We start from the raw sequence: 23,558 nt of genomic DNA, 5'->3' as shown, positions 1-23,558 counted from the left end.
ATTACCTCTCATATTTCGTTTTATAGATTTTTTTTACCGTACAATGGCAAAACCTACTAGACACTGGCAAAATGAGGGCTATCGCGTATGAATTCGTCACTAGAGGCGCTAGTGTAGCGTGAGGTCTCCGAAATGTCTCATAGTTTTTGGGTGAGCTACGCGGGTTTATTTATAATTAGAATAATTTTGTGAATATTTTGCAATATCTGAACTCTTTCCCGGCCCGGATAATACAGACATGGAAACACCAACCCTGTTTTTCGTGTACCCGCCCTTAGAAGCTCCTGTCAGTTTCTATGGGCATGTGGGAAAGAGGGTCACCCAGTGTCACCCTTCAACATACCAGGGAGGGATGTAACGGATGTGGTTTTATCGGAACCAGATGTTTTCAATTTAGTTTATCGGAACCAGAACCGGAGCCTGAGTTATATTATTATAGGTAAACGAGATGTTAAGGGTAGTTCTACTAAACCTGAGGGTCTATTGCGTAATGTTGCTGACACTCGCGATCACAATCAAATGATAGTTTTCGCATACAAAAACTGTCATTACATTGTGATCGCGAGTGTCAGAATCGTTACATATAATTAGCCTTGTTTGTTTTTGATGTACGCCGCTCATGTCCAGTCGCCGCGGTAAGCATTGACATCCGATATAACTTCCGTTTCAAAAGTAACAGAAACGGAATCGGAGCTCCGTAACATCCCTGCTACATACCATACCATCACATGTACGCGGGAAGCCGGGGCGGCGCGGGGGGCGGGAAGCCGGAAGGGAAGAATTTAAACTTTTCCTAACTAATTTCCTAATTAAATTATCTATCTACCTATTCCAGATATCTTTACGAAATAATTGATACCATTAACTTCAAACAAGCGAGACTGGAATGCAAGGGTTTTTCTTCTCACATGTACCCGACGTAACCAATTACTTGAGTAAAAAGCTTTACCAATCTCCGTTGATTGTTTTTATGGACTGACGTCTGGAATAAATATATCATTTCATTTTTCATCAATGAAATAGTAATGGTAGGTATTTAGGTACTTTTTATTATACTGTTACTGTTTCAATGTCAGGCAAAGGCGCCTCTCCTCTTGACCTCCACAATTCCAGGTCAAGGCAGTGCAAAAAGAGCATTTCTTGCGGGACGCAGACGAGTTTTCCCTGAGTGACCCTGTCTTTTGTGTACACGCCCATAGAAACTGACATGAGCTTCTTCTTGTGTCGGTATTATCCGGGCCGGGAAGAGTGTCACCCGTTACAGACGGCACCTAGTTCTGAATAAACTAGTTTTACGTTCTATAGGTTCATGAATGGTTCCTCATCCTCGCAAATCTCAGGTGGAAACGCAGCCTTAATCAGCAACCTTTAAAACATGCTAAATTAGGTAAAATAAATAGGTAAGTTTAATATTCGAATTAAATTTATTAGCATATTCAAAATATATTTCAGTGATAAAATTGCCAATGGACATTTAAATTCATCTTTTTGTACTCGGTAAAGCATAGCCTCACTTTCTAAAATACATTTTCTTAGTATTAGACGCTCCACTTGTAATACGGTATTTGACAACTCCTGACTTTGCCATATATTATTATGAAAATATAGATAAGTGTTTAGCGAAGAGAAAATTTACATCGGTTGAAAATTGGATTTCTCAAACGCTTTTCTCTATGCAGCAAGTATGGCGGTACTGGCGTGTGACGTCACATGCCAGTATGTCTTTCTCTGTCTAATCTTGAATTTCAAACCTTTATAACTTTGTTATTTGTAAAGGTAGCTTAAAAATTGTTTTTGTATTCGTTAACAGGCATTGTGTAGTTTTAATTTATAAAACATATACAAAATAGTCAAATACCGTATTGTATGTGAGAATAGGCGGAGATAGCAAGACCGAGACAGGTTTTAGGTGGCTTTGACACTTTATTTACTGCCGCGACTAATATCATAAAATATTTTTATTTGATTTGAATATTTTTTCTTAAATTTTTTACTGCTTTTACTTACTGCTGGTAGTTTAAGAAAAAAGAAAAGCATAATAGAGCCGGGCGACACTCTTTCTCGGCCCGGATAATACCGTCATGGAAATACCGACCCTATTTTCCGTGTACCTGTTTTCGTGTCAGTTTCTATGGGCGTGTACACAAAAAACAGGGTCGGTATTATACGAGCCGGGAAAGAGTGTCACCCAAAGAGCCTATTGCGGCCTACTTACTGGATAAATTATTTAAATTTGAATTTGAAATTTACACGGGCTCTAGACATTAAATACTGGCCGGCCCTGAGGTGGAGAAGGTAGAGCAGTTGCTCTGAGCGTCAGGTGGCAAAGTGCGTGAACAAAAGTTAAACATTTGTTTAACATAATATTATCATGATAGATAATACAGAAGCGTCGTTTTAGGCGTAAGTAACTAAGTATATCTCGGGCACGTGTAAGTTTTTGTGGTACGGCCTTTGCCATTACTGTACAAAGACATAATATCGCAGTCGATATGATGATAAAAGTCACGCCTATAAAGAATGATACCCAGAAGCTGTTTTCACTTCGTTTACCAGCTTAATAAAACTGTATGTTATCTATGGCACCTGAAATGGATTTAAAAAAAAAGTTTTATCTTCAAAAATAATACTTGCCTGAGTTCACTCAAATTAAATTATACAATATTAGAGATCAAATAATGGAAATTTCAATTAATTCACACACCTTGAGAATTTTAATATGATATTATCTGCCTATATATATCTTATACGAAATGAAAACTGCTATTTTTTCAAGAATAAATATCTTAAAAGCAAAGTTATTAAGTATCATTAATTTATTAAATACTACTGCGATATAGTTAAAGCTTACCAGCGACAAAACTTTATTAATAAAATGAGTAAAGAAAAAACATCTTACTATTATAATATTTTGTGTCCAATGAAGTGTGTATTGTATTAAATTTACACGATCATAAATTTTCACATGGGATTGGTAATCTTTTTTAACAATGGACGGTCAAGTATTTTATTGAACTCTGCCCAGATTCGATGCAAATGTGGAATACATACAAAAATATACTTAACAATTAAAGAAGTACTGAAATTGTGAACACTTACAATTTAAGTACTCGAAATTTTACTAAGTAAAATGTGTACAGTCGCCATGGGGTATTTCGGATCGAAAATATCGGCACTTTATTATTAAGGTATTAGAGTTCATGTTTCGATATTTTTGATCAGCTCGGCCGCTCCGACATATCTGATGGCGACTGTACAATATTATTCTATCACATCGGACGAATCATATCTCGTAAATCGTTACGATTCCGCCACAGAAATAATTAGTGTGATGTGATACAATATTATATGAACAAATAATCCTTCAATGTACCTTTTACCGCTGTCATCCTAATACAATGTATGCTCATTAGAAATAATTATAAATTGTACTGGGACAACAGCAATGAAAGTAATTTATAATGTTAAACCCTACACGCGCAAAATATGTTGTGAACTAAACCTCACTCGACCCACATTATACGAGTGGTAGTAGGGACGCACAATGCCCATCACAGCAACGCGAAATATACACAGTTACTCGTGAACTCTTGAGTAAGTAAATAAATCCATTTTTGCGCAAAACGCTACCTTTCCTAAAGAAAACTTTAGCAGTGGCACAGTTTGCGGAATGATACTCGCTTTTAGAGTGTCAAGTTCACGACAGATACGCGGCGCGGGTTTAAGTAGCTACGGTGACACTCTTTCCCAACCCGGATAATACCGACATGGAAATACCGACCCTATTTTTCGGGTACACGCCCATAGAAGCTAATGTCAGTTTCTATGGGCGTGTACACTAAAACACAAGGTCGGTATTATCCGGGCCGGGAGTGTCACCCAATAGCTATATCAACTAAGGTTGTAAATAATACTTTGGCGACATTAGCCTAGGTGTGATCTATCTGGACTAGCATCGGTTATCGCATCACTAGCACTACGCTAAATGAACACTAGAATATTGCATATAAATAGCTACATCAAATACATAAGATTGCACCGAGCGCGGCTTATGAGTACCTACAAGACACATGTCATACCAAACATCATGTCATAACAAACTGAACCAGTAAATTATACTTCGATTACTGACCAAATACAAAAAATAGAATCATTAGAATAGTTTAGATAACATATATACTTTAAAGGAAAGTAACTGCGAATAAAAAATAAGAAAAAAATTACTAACCTTAGACAGTTAGAATACAGTTTTTTATAATAATAATAATACTCTTTTCAAACAGGAAAATCTCGAGATTTCAAACACAGAAATGCTTTTTAAAGCATATATGGGTATAATGTAATTTATTTTTGTCATCTCCGCATTGTATAAATATAAAAATAATTAATAAAACTTTCTGCCTTATCATAATAGAATAGCAAAGCGATCACAAAGAAGCTAAATAATCAAAATAATGGATGGCTACACATCTAAAGGCCTAATTTGAATGCTAGTACATACTAAGCCGCAAAGGGGGGGTAAGTATAGGTAGTGCCACGAGAGTTGAAGTGAATGATTACACACACAGCTATATGAAGAACTGATTGCATAAAAGGACAATGAATTAAATTAATGAGTAAATGACAAAATCCCGCTGTCATTCCATGACGTGCTCTTGAGTGCGTGTCCTCAACTTTGGTGGCACGACCTATATTTAGGTACTTGTCGGTAAAACCTACTTGAGGTCAGTCTATTAGATTGTGTATTCCAGCTACCTAATATAGCGTTCGATTTAAGTTCTTATAGCACCTTAAGATTTCAACTATACCTTTGGTACCAGGTACAGCCGATGTCAAAGATTATCTTTACACTTTAATACCTTGTCACTGTAAGCCTTCTCATAATTTTATACTAAAGTTCAAACCCGAAGTGACAGTTACAAAATTAAATGAGTAAATCAATAAGTAAATAAAAAATCTCGACTGTACCACTGTTTAAACATAGTAAACATTAGATTTATTTGGTTAAAGCAGAACCTTCTTGCATTTTAATATTGCTATTAATCGATACCAGTATCAATAAAGTATCTGTGACTTTGTTAAGTTTTAGAAATCGCTAAAAACGGGCAAAGCTTAGACTTTTTTACTCAAGCATTTGTTTCTTTACTAAAATTCACAGGTGAAAGCTAAAATTAGTTTAGGTAGAAAAGTAGGTTTACTTTACTAAAGTTGGGATATACACATAATACTTCTATTTTCAAATACTCGCTCAACGAAATCACCATTCAACAATCTCAATATCTGATATGACGAAATGTCTTTCCTTCTATTTCCGTACTATAATTACCCGTTACGCATCCTGTAGACCAAACAGTCCGTAAGCTTTCTATGCTGACAACAGTCTTTAGCAGGATATACCTTACTGGTAAAATATACCATGTCCATTGCTGCAGAAGTCATAAAAAATTAGCTTTCTAGCCTTCCGCGGTTGTGGACTACTGTATCTAAAACTTTAAATCAATCACATTCGTCGACACGACTAGCTGAATATCATTCTCATACCCTAAATATATTAAGTCTAGTGATGCGCAAAATCTTTAAAAGGGTTAGTATCATTTCGCCTAAAAAAGCAGCTGGTCTACGTAGCAAGTGGTCTAAAAAGCAACTGATCCTCCTTACCTGTTTTTGTCGAAAACTTAAAAAAAACATAGGTTAGGTAAAATTGCGTCAAGACGCGAAGCGCCTCTGCCATGCGGAATGGGAGCGCGGAGCTCCGTGTATTTTGAGTCAAAGAATTTTAGACCACTTGATACTTAGACAAGTTGCTACTTAGACCAATTGTTAATTTGCTACGTAGACCAGCTGCTTTTTAGACGAAATGATACTAACCCCTTTAAAATGGATATCCACGGATACGGATTAATCACCTTTAATGAGCCACCACTCAATCGCGAGCTACATTCCGAAGAAAATTTGAGAGAATGTAATTCGTAGTGTATTATTGAAACTGTTACGGATTATTTAGTATCTAGAAACCCGTATTCACGCGTATCTAATCCACGGATACGGATACGGGCCTCGACTTTTTTTTCTTAGTGCCGGTATATGTGATCTTGACTTACAGTTAACGATGCCAAATTTTCAATTTACCTACATTGTAAATGTATCAACTACATAAATTGAGATCGTTAATACCTACCTAACTTTGAAATTGTGGATAAACAGGTTCCCTGTCCCGAAGCAATGTGCAGCGTTCTTTTGACAGGTCCCCATAGTAATGATAAAGTAATGTAATATCCCCAATGTCCGATACCTTCTATTTACTTTATACTTGTTTATTTTGTGTTTATGTAATTTGCGAAATGCGAATAAACGTTTCTATTCTATTCTATTCCAATGTAATGACCCCGTAGTCCAAGCACAAGACCGGTCTGAGTGGAGAGCCTTGGGGGAGGCCTATGTCCAGCTGTGGACGTGTTTCGGCTGACATGATCAATGTCCCCATAGTAATTTTCATTGGTAAACTAAATGTGGTTCAAGAATAAAAATAATATAATACGTGATAAAATTTATTATTTACCGAAAGAACAACTGCATTATTTACAGGACTGGCCATGAGGTACATGTGCCCCACGGAAATAGCAGTAAAGTCACGCATGAGGCACATGCGCCTGATGTCGTGGGACAGGGAACCTGTTAAAATAGTAAAATTCTTTACAAGATTCGTTATGGGATCAGCACAAAATGAGTATCCGTTTGCGTTTTTATCACTTCAAATATCCGCGGATACCGATACGAATATAGCACATCACTATCAAAAATCTAACCTAACACTGCCCAAACGCTAGCGGCTTTAAAATGCATGCTAAACCTACAGTATCACGATGGCATGGTAACCCACTCATTATTATCATTTTCTTATAGTTTATACAAATTTTCACGTCATTGGCGAATAGCACAATAGTTTTAAGCAAAATAAGCTTAGGTACAGGGAAAGCACTCGATATTAATTATTCAATACAATTTTAAATATTTCTGAAATGCAACGACTGACAGAAAAAGCAAAGAAAAAAGTTGTCAGTTAATTGGTTGCTCACTTTTAGAAACGTCATAGAGCAAATCGTCACTACTTTAAAAATAAACTCGTACCTCAAAATAGATAATTTTTCTGAGTGAACTTTATGAACATTATGTCAAGGTTCAATTTAGTTGACATATTGATTTTAGATACGAGATTTTTTCAAAGTAGTGACGAAATGTTTTTGCTATAAAACACTTGTCAATTTACGTAGCAGTTGGATGTTTAATAAGAGGTTACAATGAATTTAAAGATTATTGCCTTGTACGAACTTAAATTGATACGCATAATTTTAATATCAATGTCACCAAAACGTTTTTTCAAGCGTAAACTTCATTTCATATTATTCGATTGCTTGCTTTAAACCTTGCCGAATTTTGATCAACTTCTAGTCGTCTGTAAATTAGAAATATGGTACGTGCAGATCAAGTACCGTCAAAAGTTAAGATTAAAAAAATTGTGGACACATTTCACAAAGCCACAACTTTAAGCGCATTTTTTTTTCTCGATCACAACCGCCATGTTTGAAGGTTAGTAGCTACCATTAACGTAGTTCCGTAACAGCTTGATTCCCGGCGAATGCCCAAACTTTCAGCACTCGTTCACATCTCTCATCCTCTTTCTGCACTGCTTTATGAGGCTGCTGTCTTTTTGCTCCGAAAATTTTCACATCATGCCACTGGAACCACTATAACCATGGTGGCTCCGACATGAGATCTTTTATCGAACTGAAACTGCGACTTCCGTTAACAAGCAAATAATGATTTATTTTACTATGTTTGCGTGGAAATGCGTAACGTGAAATGCTTGTATCGTTATAATTAAGCGTCAAGTGTAGATACAGTCATAATCACAAGATAACCGAGTAGATTTCTCCTACTCATTAAAGCGTTTCTTATTCCTGGTCGCGACCCAAATTCGGGTCGCGGGACTCGCGGGCGGTATTGGGATGGGTCACGAGAATTCCCTTATTAAAATATGTCGTAAAATTTTTCTATTCTTTTTTAAAATTTACTTTGACGTAAATTTTAGCGGTATTTTAGAGTCGCGGGCTATAAATATATTTTACACTTTGGGTCGGCCGAAAAGGTTAAGAACCGCTTAATGATTGGGCTATCGTATGGTATTGCCTCTGCGTGCTGGGCCCGCACGCAGGGCTCCGTGCTAGGACCGCGCGTACTTCAGGGCTTGAGTGAGGGGCTTCTCTTCCTTCATGGAGTCTTTGAGTACGATGTCGGAGTTGGAGAACGTGGGCGGCTCGCTGGAGTCTACTGACTGCTCTTCGGGCTTGCTCTGGGTGTCGGAAGGCCTGTTGATTAAAATTAAACTTTAAAGAAATTGAGATTGTGTTGAGTTAGTTTTATTACGATACGTAAATTCGCATCGCACATTACATCCAGCAGCTGAACTGAGATATCGGGATTTTTTATAATTCCTGTGGGAAAATTAAATCGTGGTTTTTATTGACGTTAAATTAAAAAAAAACATGTCAAGTTTCATGACTCTAGGCCCAGCGATTGTTGTTTCGAGATTTTATCCCTATCCCGTGGGAATATCGGAATAAAAGTAGCCTATGTTTTTATTCCAGATGTCCAACTATCTACATACCAAATTTCATCAAAATCTGTGCGGCCGTTTTAACGTGAAGGAGTAACAATCATACTCGCTCACTCACTCACTCACAAACTTTCGCATTTATAATATTAGTAGGATAGTAGGATTTACGAAACCTCCGCAACAACATGATGGCAGTGACCTGTATCGGCGCGTGTTGATGGGCGCGAGGCAGGCGAGGTGTTTGAGCAGCGTGTGTCTCGCGGGCTGCGCGTGTCGCTCAGGAACGTGTCAGGTAGTGTTGATGATGATGATGATGATGATGATGATGATGTTGATGATGATGATGATGGTGATGATGATGATGATGATGATGATGATGATGATGATGGCAGTGACCTGTATCGGCGCGTGTTGATGGGCGCGAGGCAGGCGAGGTGTTTGAGCAGCGTGTGTCTCGCGGGCGGCGCGCTCAGCTTAGCGGCCGGCAGGTCCACGCAGAACGGGCTGCGCGTGTCGCTCAGGAACGTCGTCACATAGTTTTCCATCTTCAATTGGAGCAGCAGCACGTCTTCTAGATCCGCTTCGCTGGAAGGTTATTTTTGTTTGTCAGACGAAGGTGGAAAACAAGCTAAGGCGATCCACCAGAAATGTGGAAAGATGTGTTGGAGGAATTGTTTTTTTTAACCCCCGACGCAAAAAAAGGGGGTGTTATAAGTTAGACCGCTATCTGTGTCTGTGTGACTGTCTGTGGCACCGTAGCTCTTAAACGGGTAGACCGATTTGAATGCGGTTGTTTTTATTTGAAAGCAGATTTTCTAGCAATTCAAGTGAAATCAGAGTGTGAAACTCTAGCATTAAACCTATTTTCCCCTCGACGTGTCTATCCACCCTCGTCGTACCGGCTCATATGAACGTCTCGGGTAAAATGGCTAGTTTTATGCTCTTGTTGTACAATCTACTATTGCTCACCCCCGTAACAAAAAACGTACACAAAACGTCCACAAAGCAACGTCTGATTCAATTAAACATACTTGCTTACACGACTTGAGGATAAACAATGGTGAAGAAAGAATAACACTCGAGCTCTCCTCACCTGGCTGAGTACAGGAACTGCGCAAAGTGTATATTAGAGACACATCCGTCTCTGTCTTCGCTGTCGGTATACAAATCAGTCTCCCGATAGTACATGTAGAGGAAGTCGTTTAGCTGCTTGGCGACCACGGCGCAGCGGTCCTTGTCGCACATCTTGCCGGGCGGGCCCTGTCAACGTCGCGCTTTATTCGTGTATACAGGGTGTCTTTGACCATGATGCTTTAAATTCAAGGTTCGATTCTACCCGCATAACTATGCTTCTTTTTTGTAACATTCCCAAATACTTAACATGAGTTTAGATAATATATTGACCATCGGTAAATCAGTGTATCGGACATGGCGGTGTTATCGCTGTCTCTTGGTATGGGAGCCTTTAAATATTTTTTGATATTTATTTGACTCTTAGATAAAACAAAAAAAATGACTTAGATAGACATTTATCAATTTTGTATTGTATCGCAAACATTGAAAATTACATTTAATCTGTATGAAAAAAAAAAATACAGTTATTGGATTTAAGGCCGCATGGTCAGAGAGTCGCCGGCGTAGACGATCCGCAATTAGATGTTTAATTCGCAGTTATACTTTTTTATTTGGGTGAGGTGTTTTATTTTCCTAAAAGCACACAGCGTTAAATGTAAAGTTAACTAGCTACTCTCAAACTATCTGCGCGCGTACAGCATCGTCCCAATAGAACGCGAATGCGCGATCATCGTAGCTAGGTTCGCGCGAATTTTACTCGTACAAACGCGCGACCAAACATATTGAACTCGAATAGGTGTCCTAACTGACAATCGTGCAATCATGCAATATGTTTGGTCGCGCGTTAGAACGAGTAAAATTCGCGCGAACCTACGATGATCGCGCATTCGCGTTCTATTGAGACGATGCCTACCAAATTTAATAACGATCAATTGAGTACTTCAGACATGAAAGCGTAGCAAACAACCAACGATAATATTCAAGTGAAAGAAAGTGAGTAAAGTTCACATATGATACTAGTAAGGATTGTTTATATTTCTACGAGGCAATCTAAATTTGTATTCTATTTTAGCCTAAAATAGTGAGATATAATGAATTATTTAATTTAAAGTTAATGATAGATGAATTGTAGCTGATTTTAATTTAAAATATTATAACAGTGCATTTATTTAAGCGCTCTTCTATTTAACAGGTTAGAATGGAAGGGTGCATATGCTTAAAAGTCTGAATAATTGAAAAGTGGAAAGATAAAAGAATACAACAATAATAAACATCTTTATACTAACGTAAATAAAATTGATTCAAGCAGAAATAAAATCATGCAAAAAACCAAGTGTAAAAACTTTACTACAGTAATACCAATGTCAAACGCTCGCTGCCCGCGGTGCCATAAATCATCGGTGTGCCTCTTATTAGCGGTCTCTCACTTGTCAATAACTTAACTATTCTTTTTAGAATGAGAAATAATGTGCGCTGACGCGAAGTACGTGTAGTTCATTAAAAACTGTAGATTATTGCAAGCTTTTATTTACCTTCACCTGTCCCATTGTCTGTCTGTCTGTAGTCAAAAGCAAGCAAGTTAAATTCAACCAACTTCCAATAGTCGGATTGACTTGAATTTTGGCATACTTATGTAAATTGCGAGACAATAGAATAATCTGGTAGTGACATCCTGGTAGTCCGGCCGGGATCGTCTCCGCAAAACGGAACTCTTTGGTTAATGGCATAGACTTGAAAATTAGGTATACAAATGAAGTTTGGGTGACAATGCAAGTAAAGTCGACAAAAAGTACAGGCAGCGAAAACAGCTTGTATTAAAAATGTTTTTTTTTACCAAAAACTTATTTTTTATTAATAAACGGAAAAAATGGCCCAACTGGCAGTTAGTTTTTGACGTTAGTATATTTACCTTATGCAGTGCAAGTGTGCGTTAGAGTGTAGCAAGCGGCATGCTTAAACGTGGTCACCTTTACATTGTAAGGCATCCGTAGCGTGTTGGAGGCGCGTTTCAGAAAGCGCAACACGAGGCCGGCGTGCGCGACCGCCAGCTCGCTCGAGAACGACGATACGCGTTTTAGTACGTGCGTTAAGTACAGGCCGAACGCGCGCCGGCCTTCGCCCATGCTGTAAAAAAAAAGCTGTCAATGCCTTGAGGTTGAATTGGACCATAGATTAAAAAGCATGATGGATTAGGTTTAGACCGAAGACGCGCCGTCTTTTGACTATGCTGTTAAAAAAATACCAGCTGTCAATGTCAATTCTTTAGGTGTGTAAAGTATAAATGATTTATATTTTACTAACAAATATCGATACCTTGATAAATCAGATTGTTTTTCTCGATGAACGGAACCGTCGGTGCGCAAGTCCGACTCGCACTTGGATGGTTTTCTGAATTAAAATTACATTCTGCACCCTTTTTCTTAGATCGGAATTCAAAGTCATGACTGTAAATCTTTTGTTGTCACGTGATGCAGTTATCGGGCTGTAAACGTGTAGCGCATATATATATATATATATATATACAGTGGTGGTCATGTAATTAAGAACGATTTGAAGTTCCAGATTATTTTTAACTAAAGCATGTCATGTGTAGTCGTGGTTCCTTCTTAGAAGTAACTAGTTACGTTATGAAATAGCCACATGTATAGAGCAAACGGGATTAAGAATAAAGAATAAAATTGCTGACAATTTTTTACAAATTTTGTTTTTATTCTCTTTAGTAACAAATTAAAATAGTAATGAAGCTGGACAAATAATTAAGAACGATTTATTGAACTGCTCGAAAGTTTTTTTATTTGAAACTTAGATTAACTAAATCACACTAACGTGAAGTTTGTACACAAAAAAAAGCAATTTAATACATTTTAACTAAAATTAATAGTTAGTAGCATGTCCACGGCTTTTTATTACTGCCTTACACCGGCGAGGCACTGAATCTATAAATTTTTGACATTTCGCAAGAGAGATAGAGTTCCATTCTTCTAAGAATACGTCATACAGTTCTCTTAAATTGCCACACTGTCGATTTGAAACCTTTTTCTTGACTTCGCACCAAAGATGCTCTATTGGGTTAAGATCGGGGCTGTTGGCTGGCCAATCTAAGACAGAAACTGATTGCGATGTGAGGAATTCCTTAACGGTACGTGCAGTATGCTTGGGATCATTGTCATGCTGGAATGTCCAAATAACCGGAAGCACGCCTTCAGCATATGGTAACATTGTTTCTTCCAGTATGTTTTTGTATCGAAATTGATCCATGTTTCCTTCTATCAGCCTAACAGGTCCAACACCATGTCCAGAAAACATCCCCAAATTTTCACATTTCCTCCGCCATGCTTTAAAGTCACTTTTGTGTACTTTGGGTCGAATGCTTTATTTGAAGGCCATCTTACATATCGTTTGCCATCAGAACATACCCTATTTATTTTTGTCTCGTCAGAAAAAAGAACGTTTTTCCACTGTCTGACTGTCCAGTTTTCATATCTTCTTGCAAATGCAAGCCGGGCTTGCCTATGACACCGTTTCAACATAGGCACCTTCCTTGCTATCCTTCCGTGCAACTTTTCTTCTACCAAACGCCTTCGAATAATGCGTGCCGAGATTGCTGAAGGGTTGTTTTCGCCAAAATATTTTTTTCTTAACTCATTAGACGGTATTAGACCCTTTAAAAGGATTTTGTTTTGCCAAACGAACGATATTTCGATCATCTCGACGAGATGACTTTCTTTGTCTAGGTACACGCGGAACATTTGAAGTAGTTTGAGACGTAGCAAAATGCTTTATGGCGTGGAAAACCATAGTTTTTGAACATTGCAGATGATCGGCTATGTGTTTATACGACCAATTCTTGTCGCAAAGTTTTAGTATTACTTCTCTTGTAGATTTATCACAACTTTTATTTTTCCCCATTGTTTTTATATGAAGCAATCGCCTTTAAGACTTTTACGGCACTAAATGGCGCCAAAATTATTCGAATAATAACCTAAAACCACAAAGCGGCCGTCCGTTCTCTATATAAATTTGAATAAAAAATAAACTATTCAGCGTTCTTAATTATATGACCAGCTAGTAAGTAGTAATACTAGGTTTAGATGTAATGTATAAAGTTTATATATTTATTTTTTAGCCAATTATATGTATAAATAAATTTACCGCTAGTACGGAAAAGTTTTACGATACCGAGAGAAGTACAAAAATATACATGCAGTTAGTAACACTTGTCAGTTTGAAAAAATCTTCTCTATAAAAAATCGTTCTTAATTATATGACCACAACTGTATGTGTGTGTGTGTGTGTGTGTGTGTGTGTGTGTGTGTGTGTGTGTGTGTGTGTGTGTGTGTGTGTGTGTGTGTGTGTATGTATGTGTGTGTGTGTGTGTGTGTGTGTGTGTGTGTGTGTGTGTGTGTGTGTGTGTGTGTGTGTGTACGAGCGCATTAATATCTGCCACAGCGGAGCGCGCAAAAATATCTGACACGTCCTACCGGCCCTAGAGATAGTCGTATCAGATATTTATGCAAGCTTTCTTGAGTCAGATAATGCTGCATTGGTGGATCGGCAAGCGCAGCGTAGGACGTCCACCAACGAGATGGACGGATGACCTGTACCACTACCATGAGTTTACAGTGACGTACTCGATAGCGACGGCGTAAATTATTTGTAGAGGCGCTGTACAATTCTCCATACAAATAATTTACGCCGTCGCTATCGAGTACGGTCACTGTAAACTCATGGCAGTGGTACAGGTTAAAGTCGCGGGTTCACGGTGGATGCAAGCCGCTTCCAACCGAGGCAGTGGACGTCCTACGGCTGATATGATGATGATGATGGACGATATACTGACGTGAGCCGCATGCCGTCGCTGAGCTGTTTCTTGACGAGCAGCTTGGCCTGGCGCGAGTCGTGCGGCGCGGCGGGCGCGGCGTCCCCGAGGCAGATGGCGGGAGCTGTCGACGTTATCGTCACCGTCTCGTAGCGTTTCAACCTGCTGATAGAACATCACGCGATTAGGTAATAATCGACGTTTTAAGCCAGTATATGGTGTCGATGCATCTTTACATTAAAAAAGGCGTACATCAAAATCCAACATAATGAAGGATACCGTTTTCGCGCTCACCAGTTGGCGCCACTGTAGACAAAGGTCCTGCCTGAAGTATAGTGGTTAGTTTGTTATTACGGGCGTGAAAACAAAATTTGCATTTAAATCATATTAAATACCTTAAAACGATACCATAACAATATCGAGCATGCCACAGTGTTGCGTAGTCCCGTTTTGTTCGGAAAAAAGGGAGGACAAAGGTTTCCGAAAGATAAAACTGTTTCAAAATATTTACAAAACTTTTCTAATTATAAATAAACCCGCGTAGCTCACCCAAAAAGTGACATCTGACATTTTGAAGACCTCTCGCTACACTAGCGCCTCTAGCGGCGAAGTCATACGCGATAGCCCTCATTATGTCCAACATTGGAGGTCCTACGGGTGACTTAATGATGATGACTTTCCAGCCAGGTTTGTAGGTCTACGTTTTAAATAACTACCCATAAATGGGAGGCAGGTCTCCGAGCACGTGCGAGTGATGGTGGAGGGGGGGGGGGGCGCTGACCTCTGGTCGGGCTGGTGCGGCGGCGGCGCGTCCGTCAGGCTGGCGGCGGCGGTGGCGTGCGCGAAGTGCGGCAGCACGTGCGAGTGATGGTGGAGGGGGGGGGGGCGCTGACCTCTGGTCGGGCTGGTGCGGCGGCGGCGCGTCCGTCAGGCTGGCGGCGGCGGTGGCGTGCGCGAAGTGCGGCAGCACGTGCGAGTGATGGTGGAGGGGGGGGGGGCGCTGACCTCTGGTCGGGCTGGTGCGGCGGCGGCGCGTCCGTCAGGCTGGCGGCGGCGGTGGCGTGCGCGAAGTGCGGCAGCACGTGCGAGTGATGGTGGAGGGGGGGGGGGGGCGCTGACCTCTGGTCGGGCTGGTGCGGCGGCGGCGCGTCCGTCAGGCTGGCGGCGGCGGTGGCGTGCGCGAAGTGCGGCAGCACGTGCGAGTGATGGTGGGGGGGGGGGGGGGCGCTGACCTCTGGTCGGGCTGGTGCGGCGGCGGCGCGTCCGTCAGGCTGGCGGCGGCGGTGGCGTGCGCGAAGTGCGGCAGCACGTGCGAGTGATGGTGGAGGGGGGGGGGGCGCTGACCTCTGGTCGGGCTGGTGCGGCGGCGGCGCGTCCGTCAGGCTGGCGGCGGCGGTGGCGTGCGCGAAGTGCGGCAGCACGTGCGAGTGATGGTGGAGGGGGGGGGGGCGCTGACCTCTGGTCGGGCTGGTGCGGCGGCGGCGCGTCCGTCAGGCTGGCGGCGGCGGTGGCGTGCGCGAAGTGCGGCAGCACGTGCGAGTGATGGTGGGGGGGGGGGGGGCGCTGACCTCTGGTCGGGCTGGTGCGGCGGCGGCGCGTCCGTCAGGCTGGCGGCGGCGGTGGCGTGCGCGAAGTGCGGCAGCACGTGCGAGTGATGGTGGAGGGGGGGGGGCGCTGACCTCTGGTCGGGCTGGTGCGGCGGCGGCGCGTCCGTCAGGCTGGCGGCGGCGGTGGCGTGCGCGAAGTGCGGCAGCACGTGCGAGTGCTGGAGGAGGGGGGGGGGGCGCTGACCTCTGGTCGGGCTGGTGCGGCGGCGGCGCGTCCGTCAGGCTGGCGGCGGCGGTGGCGTGCGCGAAGTGCGGCAGCACGTGCGAGTGCACCAGCAGGTTGTAGTTGTGCTGCACGACCGTGTAAGGCGCGTTGTTGTTCAGCGACGTCGAGCACACCGGCACGCCCGACACCGGGTCTGCGGAACGGACACCATCACCATTACAAAAATATGTCGTAGAACAGAAGTTAAACTGTAACTGACATTACCAAATATAAAAAAAGTTATGGCAGTATTTGTGAACGGATCAGATCAAAACGATTATTCTTTAAGCAGACGGCATAGGGCACTTTTACGTATATTTTTTTATCCGTAAGACCATCATTGCTAAGAAGAATGTGCTACAAAAAACTCGGCAGAGTGGTTTTTAAAAACAAGGTCTACCAACTTTTAACGAGAAGCGAGACGAGTAAAAGACCTAAAAGCCCCGCCGTAGTATGGTCTATGACAGTATCTTTAAAATACTCTCACCGTTATTGTGTATGAATTGATTATTCAACGTTTGTATTATCAACGTAAAATAATACAACTGTGAGAAGTGGAGGTTAGCAGGGGGTCGCCGGATATTTTTCATGCCAAGGGGCGTCGCGACATTGTTTGTTTTATCTACACCCATTATAGTAAATCCTCAATTATGCGTTCGAAAACCATAGGTAATGACCAGCATTACGACATTGGATTCTATTATGAACACGGCTGTATCGTAATGGTCATAACGACAGTGCAGCAGCATGTCCTCTAGTTCTCGTTAATGCAGGTCATTCTCAATGGTTCTTGAACACATGATAGAGGATTTAATATATGGATATAGATAAAATATTGTATGCAACTGTACGTAATTAGGCCTTAAAACACTCATGTGACCCTATTATGAAACTCGCTACGCCTCGTTTCATAAACCCACACTCGTGTTTTAAAATACTAGAATAATACTGGTCTATGATACTGAACCTAGGTACTGCGAGTACTTCTGCCAGCTGCTGGCGGCGGGGAATATCCTGACGAAGCCCCCGCGGCGCGCGTACTGCGCCCGCACGGCGCGCACCAGCCGCAGCTCCTCGCCCGTGAGCGCCGGCAGCGGCCCGCCCTGCCCCGCGCCGCCCCCGCCCCCGCCACCGCCCCCGCCCGCCTTGCCCCGCGTGCCAAATACGTTCTCCGCCGAATGGACGCGACGGCACTAAACAAAAGCACAACAGTTAAGAGTTCTGTAGCCAAAATGGAAAAAACGGAAACCTTACAGTTTCGACATGTCTGTCTGTCCGTCCGTCCGCAGATTTACTCAGAGACTATTAAGGCGCGCTTATAGAAGAATTTTCGGTATTTGAGGGGGTGAAGCAGACGACGCGGCGGAGGCGAATGCGGGGCGCCTCGCGCATCTGTCACGCAGCCCGTTGACGGCCTTATTCTGTTTGTATCCGTATTCTGGTTAATGTGAATTCCGGATTCTTCCTTAAAATTATAATTACACATTTTTTTGGTTTAATAAAGAAAATCTTCGTTTAATATGAATAGTCTTGGTAATAAACAAATTATTTATGCCTCTTCATGCCCACAGTTTGATTTGTAACGTAGGTAATGGATAGACATTTAGACTGAATAGGTCGATAGATAGATATGATGAAAAGGATATAAAGGTAAATCAATACAAATAAAAAAACATTTTTATTTCAATCTGAAAATCTAGATTACAAGCTAGGCAAATCTATACATATAATAATAAAACAGTAAAGAAAAAGTTGTCCGTTCACTTTTACGAAATGAAATGAAATCATTTATTCAGTAAATAGGCCGCAATGGGCACTTTTACACGTCATTTTTTAAACTACCAGCGCTTTCGGAAAGACCATCATTATTCATTGCCAAGAAGAATGCGCCGCAAGAAACTTGGCAGAGTCGTTTTTTCAAAATAAAATAATTGCAAATAAAATAGGTACTAAAAAACTACAGTATACAATTAAAGAAAAAATTACAAAAAAAATATTTTGAACATGAAACTACCGTGAGACTCACTCATATTAAATATAATGACCCCGATAACTCACGTCTTAAATCGAGTTTAGCTCGACATGTTGGGCTAATCCGTAGCCCTTTCGTCTCGGAGCAACGCGACTCAGCGGCTGCTGCAACACGCGCACTGCGCGCCGCCGCTCTGCTCGCGCGACTACCCGACGAAACTGACACCGGCACACGACTACCCGCGTTTTCATCATCATTACAACTGTCAAATGTAGGGTAGCACACAAAACTAACAACATCGCTCTGTAAAGGTACGTTCACACACACCGATGACGCAGCACGAGTATTTAACACCGTTTTCCAACTCGGAGGAACCACTATCCCGGTTGAAATTCGGCCGACGACTAATCTCGATGGCTTCACGCACTTTCCGCGGAATGAAAAATTTCTCTCTCGCAAGTACAGATACCTTATCAAATCTGATATAGTGCGTCGAATCCGAGTTCATTGAGTGCTCGGCCACAGCAGACCCCTTGTCGTCCTGTTTCCTCATACTGCGTATGTGCTCCGATACCCTTGTGGAAACGTTTCGTCCAGTCTCTCCAATATAGCTCTTGCCACAGGCACAGGGAATCATATATACCCCGGGACCACTCATCATCATCATCATCATCATGCGTCATCGGTGTGTGTGAACGTACCTTTACAGAGCGATGTTGTTAGTGTTGTGTGCTACCCTACATTTGACAGTTGTAATGATGATGAAAACGCGGGTAGTTGTGTGCCGGTGTCAGTTTCGTCGGGTAGTCGCGCGAGCAGAGCGGCGGCGCGCAGTGCGCGTGTTGCAGCAGCCGCTGAGTCGCGTTGCTCCGAAGACGAAGGGCTACGGATTAGCCCGAAACATGTCGAGCTAAACTCGATTTAAGACGTGAGTTATCCGGGTCATTATATTTAATAAAAAAAATATTATTATAACACAGGGATGTATGGGGTCCCTTAGTTACAAAACCAAACACTAACTATATCTAAACTATATCTACGTTCAGTAGATGTGTAGAATGCTTCCACCGTCATAAATAAAATAAAAATCTGAAATATACATTTCAGGTCAAGCAACCATTAAGCTTTTGGATTCCGAAGGCAAGCTCACGTCTGCCGCCCCCAAAGTTAGCTCACACGCACTAATGTCATGTTCTGAAAGCAGAGCGGTACCGAGGACATGGTAATGCTTCCGTTCCCATATTAAGTTCTATGGGCCAAGGGGATGGATAAAGTCCCTGAGTTAATCATAATAACTCAGAAACTACTAAACAGAAATCAACGAAATTTTGTGTAGTGATAGCTTATTGGTGTTGTTGTCCAGGCTTCTCAGCAGGAATACAAAGTTAAGGATCTATAAAACTGTCGTAAGACCTGTCCTTATGTATGGCTGTGAGGCCTGGACACTAACACACAAAGAGGAATATCAACTCCTTGTAGCGGAAAGGAAGGTCTTTCGTAAGAGACGACGGCACGTGGAGGATCCGTAAAAAGAGAGAGATCCTGGAGCTGGTGGCTGAACCCAACATCATCGGCGTAACAAAATCACACAGACTTCGCTGGTTCGGCCACCTACTACGAATGGGAGAGGATCGGGCTGGGAGGACAGTGTCCAGGCGGATCATCGACGTCTCCACGACCACGACTGGCAAGAGGCTGTGCACGATCGGGACAGATAGCATGCTATGATTGGTTATTTGGAGTCTTTTTGTATTTTTTATTTCAACTCCAAATTTGTTTTTTTATTTTTTTTTTTTTGTGATAAGTAGCGTAGTAGAAATAAGCAACCTGAGATATGTATGCATAGGAAAAATTCGTGTCTAAATTCCTGTCCAGCGGTGGTGTAGGGGTTATAGCACGCAGCACGGATTGCTGAGGACCTGGGTTCGATTCCCAGCGCTGGTCTCTTTTTCTGGTTTTTCTGTGCATCCATGTCTCAGTTTGTATTTTCGATATGGTTTCACGGGATACCCGTAAAAGTAACAAATTTGGAGTTGAAATAAAAAATACAAAAAGACTCCAAATAACCAATCATAATTTGATTGCTTAGTAGCGACATCTCTTGTCTGGGTGAGCGGTTGGTTCCGATAGAATGTGACGTCTCTCGATGAGAGCGAAAACATAGATGTCGCTAGTGCTGCTGCATAAGTAGCGTAGTAGAAATAAGCAACCTGAGATATGTATGCATAGGAAAAATTCGTGTCTAAATTCCTGTCCAGCGGTGTGTAGGGGTTATAGCACGCAGCACGGATTGCTGAGGACCTGGGTTCGATTCCCAGCGCTGGTCTCTTTTTCTGTTTTTCTGTGCATCCATGTCTCAGTTTTGTATTTTCGATATGGTTTCACGGGATACCCGTAAAAGTAACAAATTTGGAGTTGAAATAAAAAATACAAAAAGACTCCAATAACCAATCATAATTTGATTGCTTAGTAGCGACATCTCTTGTCTGGGTGAGCGGTTGGTTCCGATAGAATGTGACGTCTCTCGATGAGAGCGAAAACATAGATGTCGCTAGTGCTGCTGCATAAGTAGCGTAGTAGAAATAAGCAACCTGAGATATGTATGCATAGGAAAAATTCGTGTCTAAATTCCTGTCCAGCGGTGGTGTAGGGGTTATAGCACGCAGCACGGATTGCTGAGGACCTGGGTTCGATTCCCAGCGCTGGTCTCTTTTTCTGGTTTTTCTGTGCATCCATGTCTCAGTTTGTATTTTCGATACAGATAGCATGCTCTTGTTTCGGAGGCCAAGACCCTCTTTGGGTCCCTGAGCCAAATTAGTTAGTTAGATAGCTTATTAGTCTGGTCAACATTTAGGATACTTTATGTTACGGAAAATAAATATTTTTGGATATAATAAAAAATTGCTCTAAATCAGATTCCGCGCGGACGCAGTCGACGGCAACAATTAGTTTTAAATAAATTTATAGCTCTTCCAAAATTGTCTGGAGCATGAAGCGATGCTTTTCTTATTTTCGTGACTTGAGAAGTATGGATATGTAGGAGAAAGTTATTTATCTTCAGTCAGAGGAGGTTCTACAGTTATTTTTGATGAAGATTCTTTTTCCCTTAGTGGCATTCCCCGAGCTCGACGGGAATCAACAATTTTGGATAGTAACCAGTCCATATAAAATGAAATTAGTTTGTCTTTCATTTTTTTCCCCAAAATGTATCATCTATAAGTGTCATTACTGTTTTGAGGTGATGATTTTCACCACTCCACACAGCAAATATACGTGACATGGAGACCTTGGATCTGGTCATACCAGTTACTATTTTTGTTAATTTCAGTAGTTTTAGTTTCCTTTTCATAATTCTACATCTGAATTTCGTTTTCTTTGATATATTTTTCAAGTCCATTTCTAAAGGCTACACTTCAACCGGGCACTTTATTTTACTTTTACTTAAAGATGATACATTTTGGGAGAAAAATAAAGACAAACTAATTTCAAAATTGAAAATACAAACTGAAATATAGATGCACAGAAAAACCAGAAAAATAAGACCAGCACTTGAAATCGAACCCAGGTCCTCGGTATTCCGTACCGCGTGCTATACCGCTACACCACTGCTGGTCCACCAGCAGAGACTGGTCTTATTTTTCTGGTTTTTCTGTGCATCTATATTTCAGTTTGTATTTTCAATTTAGGTTTTACGGGATGACCGTAAGAGAAAAAAAAAATTGGAATGGAAATAAAAAATATAAAAAGATTCCAAAAAAACAATCTTGATTTACGTGAAGGTAAATTACAAATCGAAGTTCCTATAATAAATAAGTCGCTGATTAGGTAGGCGGTAGGCATCGTAATATACGGTCTGGTACACACGGACCGCATTCCAATTGCAATCCGGCTGTAAAATGGCAGAACTACATCAGAACTGCGTAAGAACTACACTCCGATTGCCTAAAATGGCAGTTGGTATGCAGTTCTCTGACAGTCGGGTCCAGTGCTGGTGCAGTTGTACTAACTGCGCAATAACTGCATCCAAACTCCCATTTTGCAGCCGGATTGCAGTTGGAGTACATGTTTTTGTCAATATTTTACTAGTGCAACCAAGTGCAACCATCTTATTTTATTAAAACTATTTATGTTTTATAACTTGGCTGAATGCAAGATATTACCTTTGCCTGCAAAAAAATGAGAAAATCTAAACTTAGATCGAAACTGTTGCATCTACTATCAGAAATGTCAGTGAAACTGTCAAAGGGATCAAGCAGGGCTACTACGAAACTCGAAACTAGAAGTTCGTGTCGTGCGGACACTTATACTATTTAATACGAGAGCGAGAGGGACGGTACGATACGAACTTCGAGTTTCGAGTTTCGTAGTAGCCGCAAGGTTCGCCGCATGTTCGCCGTGAGTAGTATAGGTACAACGTGCCTACAATTTGTATGGCAGTCGCGGTAGAATCTGGACGACGCCGTCCGCGTCCGTGAGCAGCCGAGGCCCGCGCCAACCAGCTTGCGGTCGTAGTACGAATGTGAAATCCGCTCAGTAGGGCTACTACGAAACTCGAAGATCGTGGGTTGCGGTCCCTCTGACACTTATACTATTTAATACGAGAGCGAGAGGGAAGGTACGATACGAACTTCGAGTTTCGAGTTTCATAGTAGCCGCAAGGTTCGCCGCATGTTCGCCGTGAGTAGTAAAGGTTTATACAACGTGCCTACAATTTGTATGGCAGTCGCGGTAGAATCTGGACGAAGCCGTCCGCGTCCGTGAGCAGCCGAGGCCCGCGCCAACCAGCTTGCGGTCGTAGTACGAATGTGAAATCCGCTCAGCAGGGCTACTACGAAACTCGAAGTTCGTGGGTTGCGGTCCCTCTGACACTTATACTATTTAGTACGAGAGCGAGAGGGACCGCACGACACGAACTTCGAGTTTGGAGTTTCGTAGTAGCCCTGCTGACTCGGCCCGACTCCGGCCGGTTGATTAGTGTGTGGTAGGTACTTACCGTTTAGGTACTCTAATGCTTCTCATATGTGCTCTGAGTTCACTTATGCGTTTCCTCTTTCGCTTAACTTTTTAGTACTGCGATTACCCATATTATTTGCTCTCAAAAGTAGTACTAGCGCGTTAGAAAAATGTGCACAGGTCCGTCGTCGACTACGTACACGCGTGTACTGGCGACTGGAAATACTTGGCCGCCGCCGCGCGCTAGAACCGTTTTATTTTGCCAAAGACGAAATAAATTGGTATGATTGATGTACTCAACCTATTGAAAATCT

The 23,558-nt window shown here is 41.8% G+C and overlaps 1 protein-coding gene across 1 annotated transcript in view; it reads right to left on the bottom strand.

Moving 5' to 3' along the window:
* Positions 1-1,405: 1,405 nt before the first annotated feature.
* The window catches only part of LOC141432954 (tubulin polyglutamylase TTLL5-like), a 33,937-nt gene continuing 11,784 nt past the window's right edge, over positions 1,406-23,558 (bottom strand). The window contains exons 10-17 of the mRNA XM_074094789.1: positions 17,287-17,512; positions 16,320-16,473; positions 14,529-14,672; positions 11,656-11,812; positions 9,708-9,874; positions 9,011-9,199; positions 8,814-8,897; positions 1,406-8,366 (exon numbers count right to left, since the gene is read on the bottom strand). Of these exons, the coding sequence (XP_073950890.1) occupies positions 8,222-8,366; positions 8,814-8,897; positions 9,011-9,199; positions 9,708-9,874; positions 11,656-11,812; positions 14,529-14,672; positions 16,320-16,473; positions 17,287-17,512 (1,266 nt within the window). The 3' untranslated portion in view covers positions 1,406-8,221. The remainder of the gene's footprint in view (positions 8,367-8,813; positions 8,898-9,010; positions 9,200-9,707; positions 9,875-11,655; positions 11,813-14,528; positions 14,673-16,319; positions 16,474-17,286; positions 17,513-23,558) is intronic.

The sequence above is a fragment of the Choristoneura fumiferana genome, chromosome 11 (genome assembly GCF_025370935.1).
Source record: "Choristoneura fumiferana chromosome 11, NRCan_CFum_1, whole genome shotgun sequence".
NCBI lineage: Eukaryota > Metazoa > Arthropoda > Insecta > Lepidoptera > Tortricidae > Choristoneura > Choristoneura fumiferana.
Note: the sequence above shows the minus strand (reverse complement) of the source record. Positions and strands in the feature narration are given on the sequence as shown.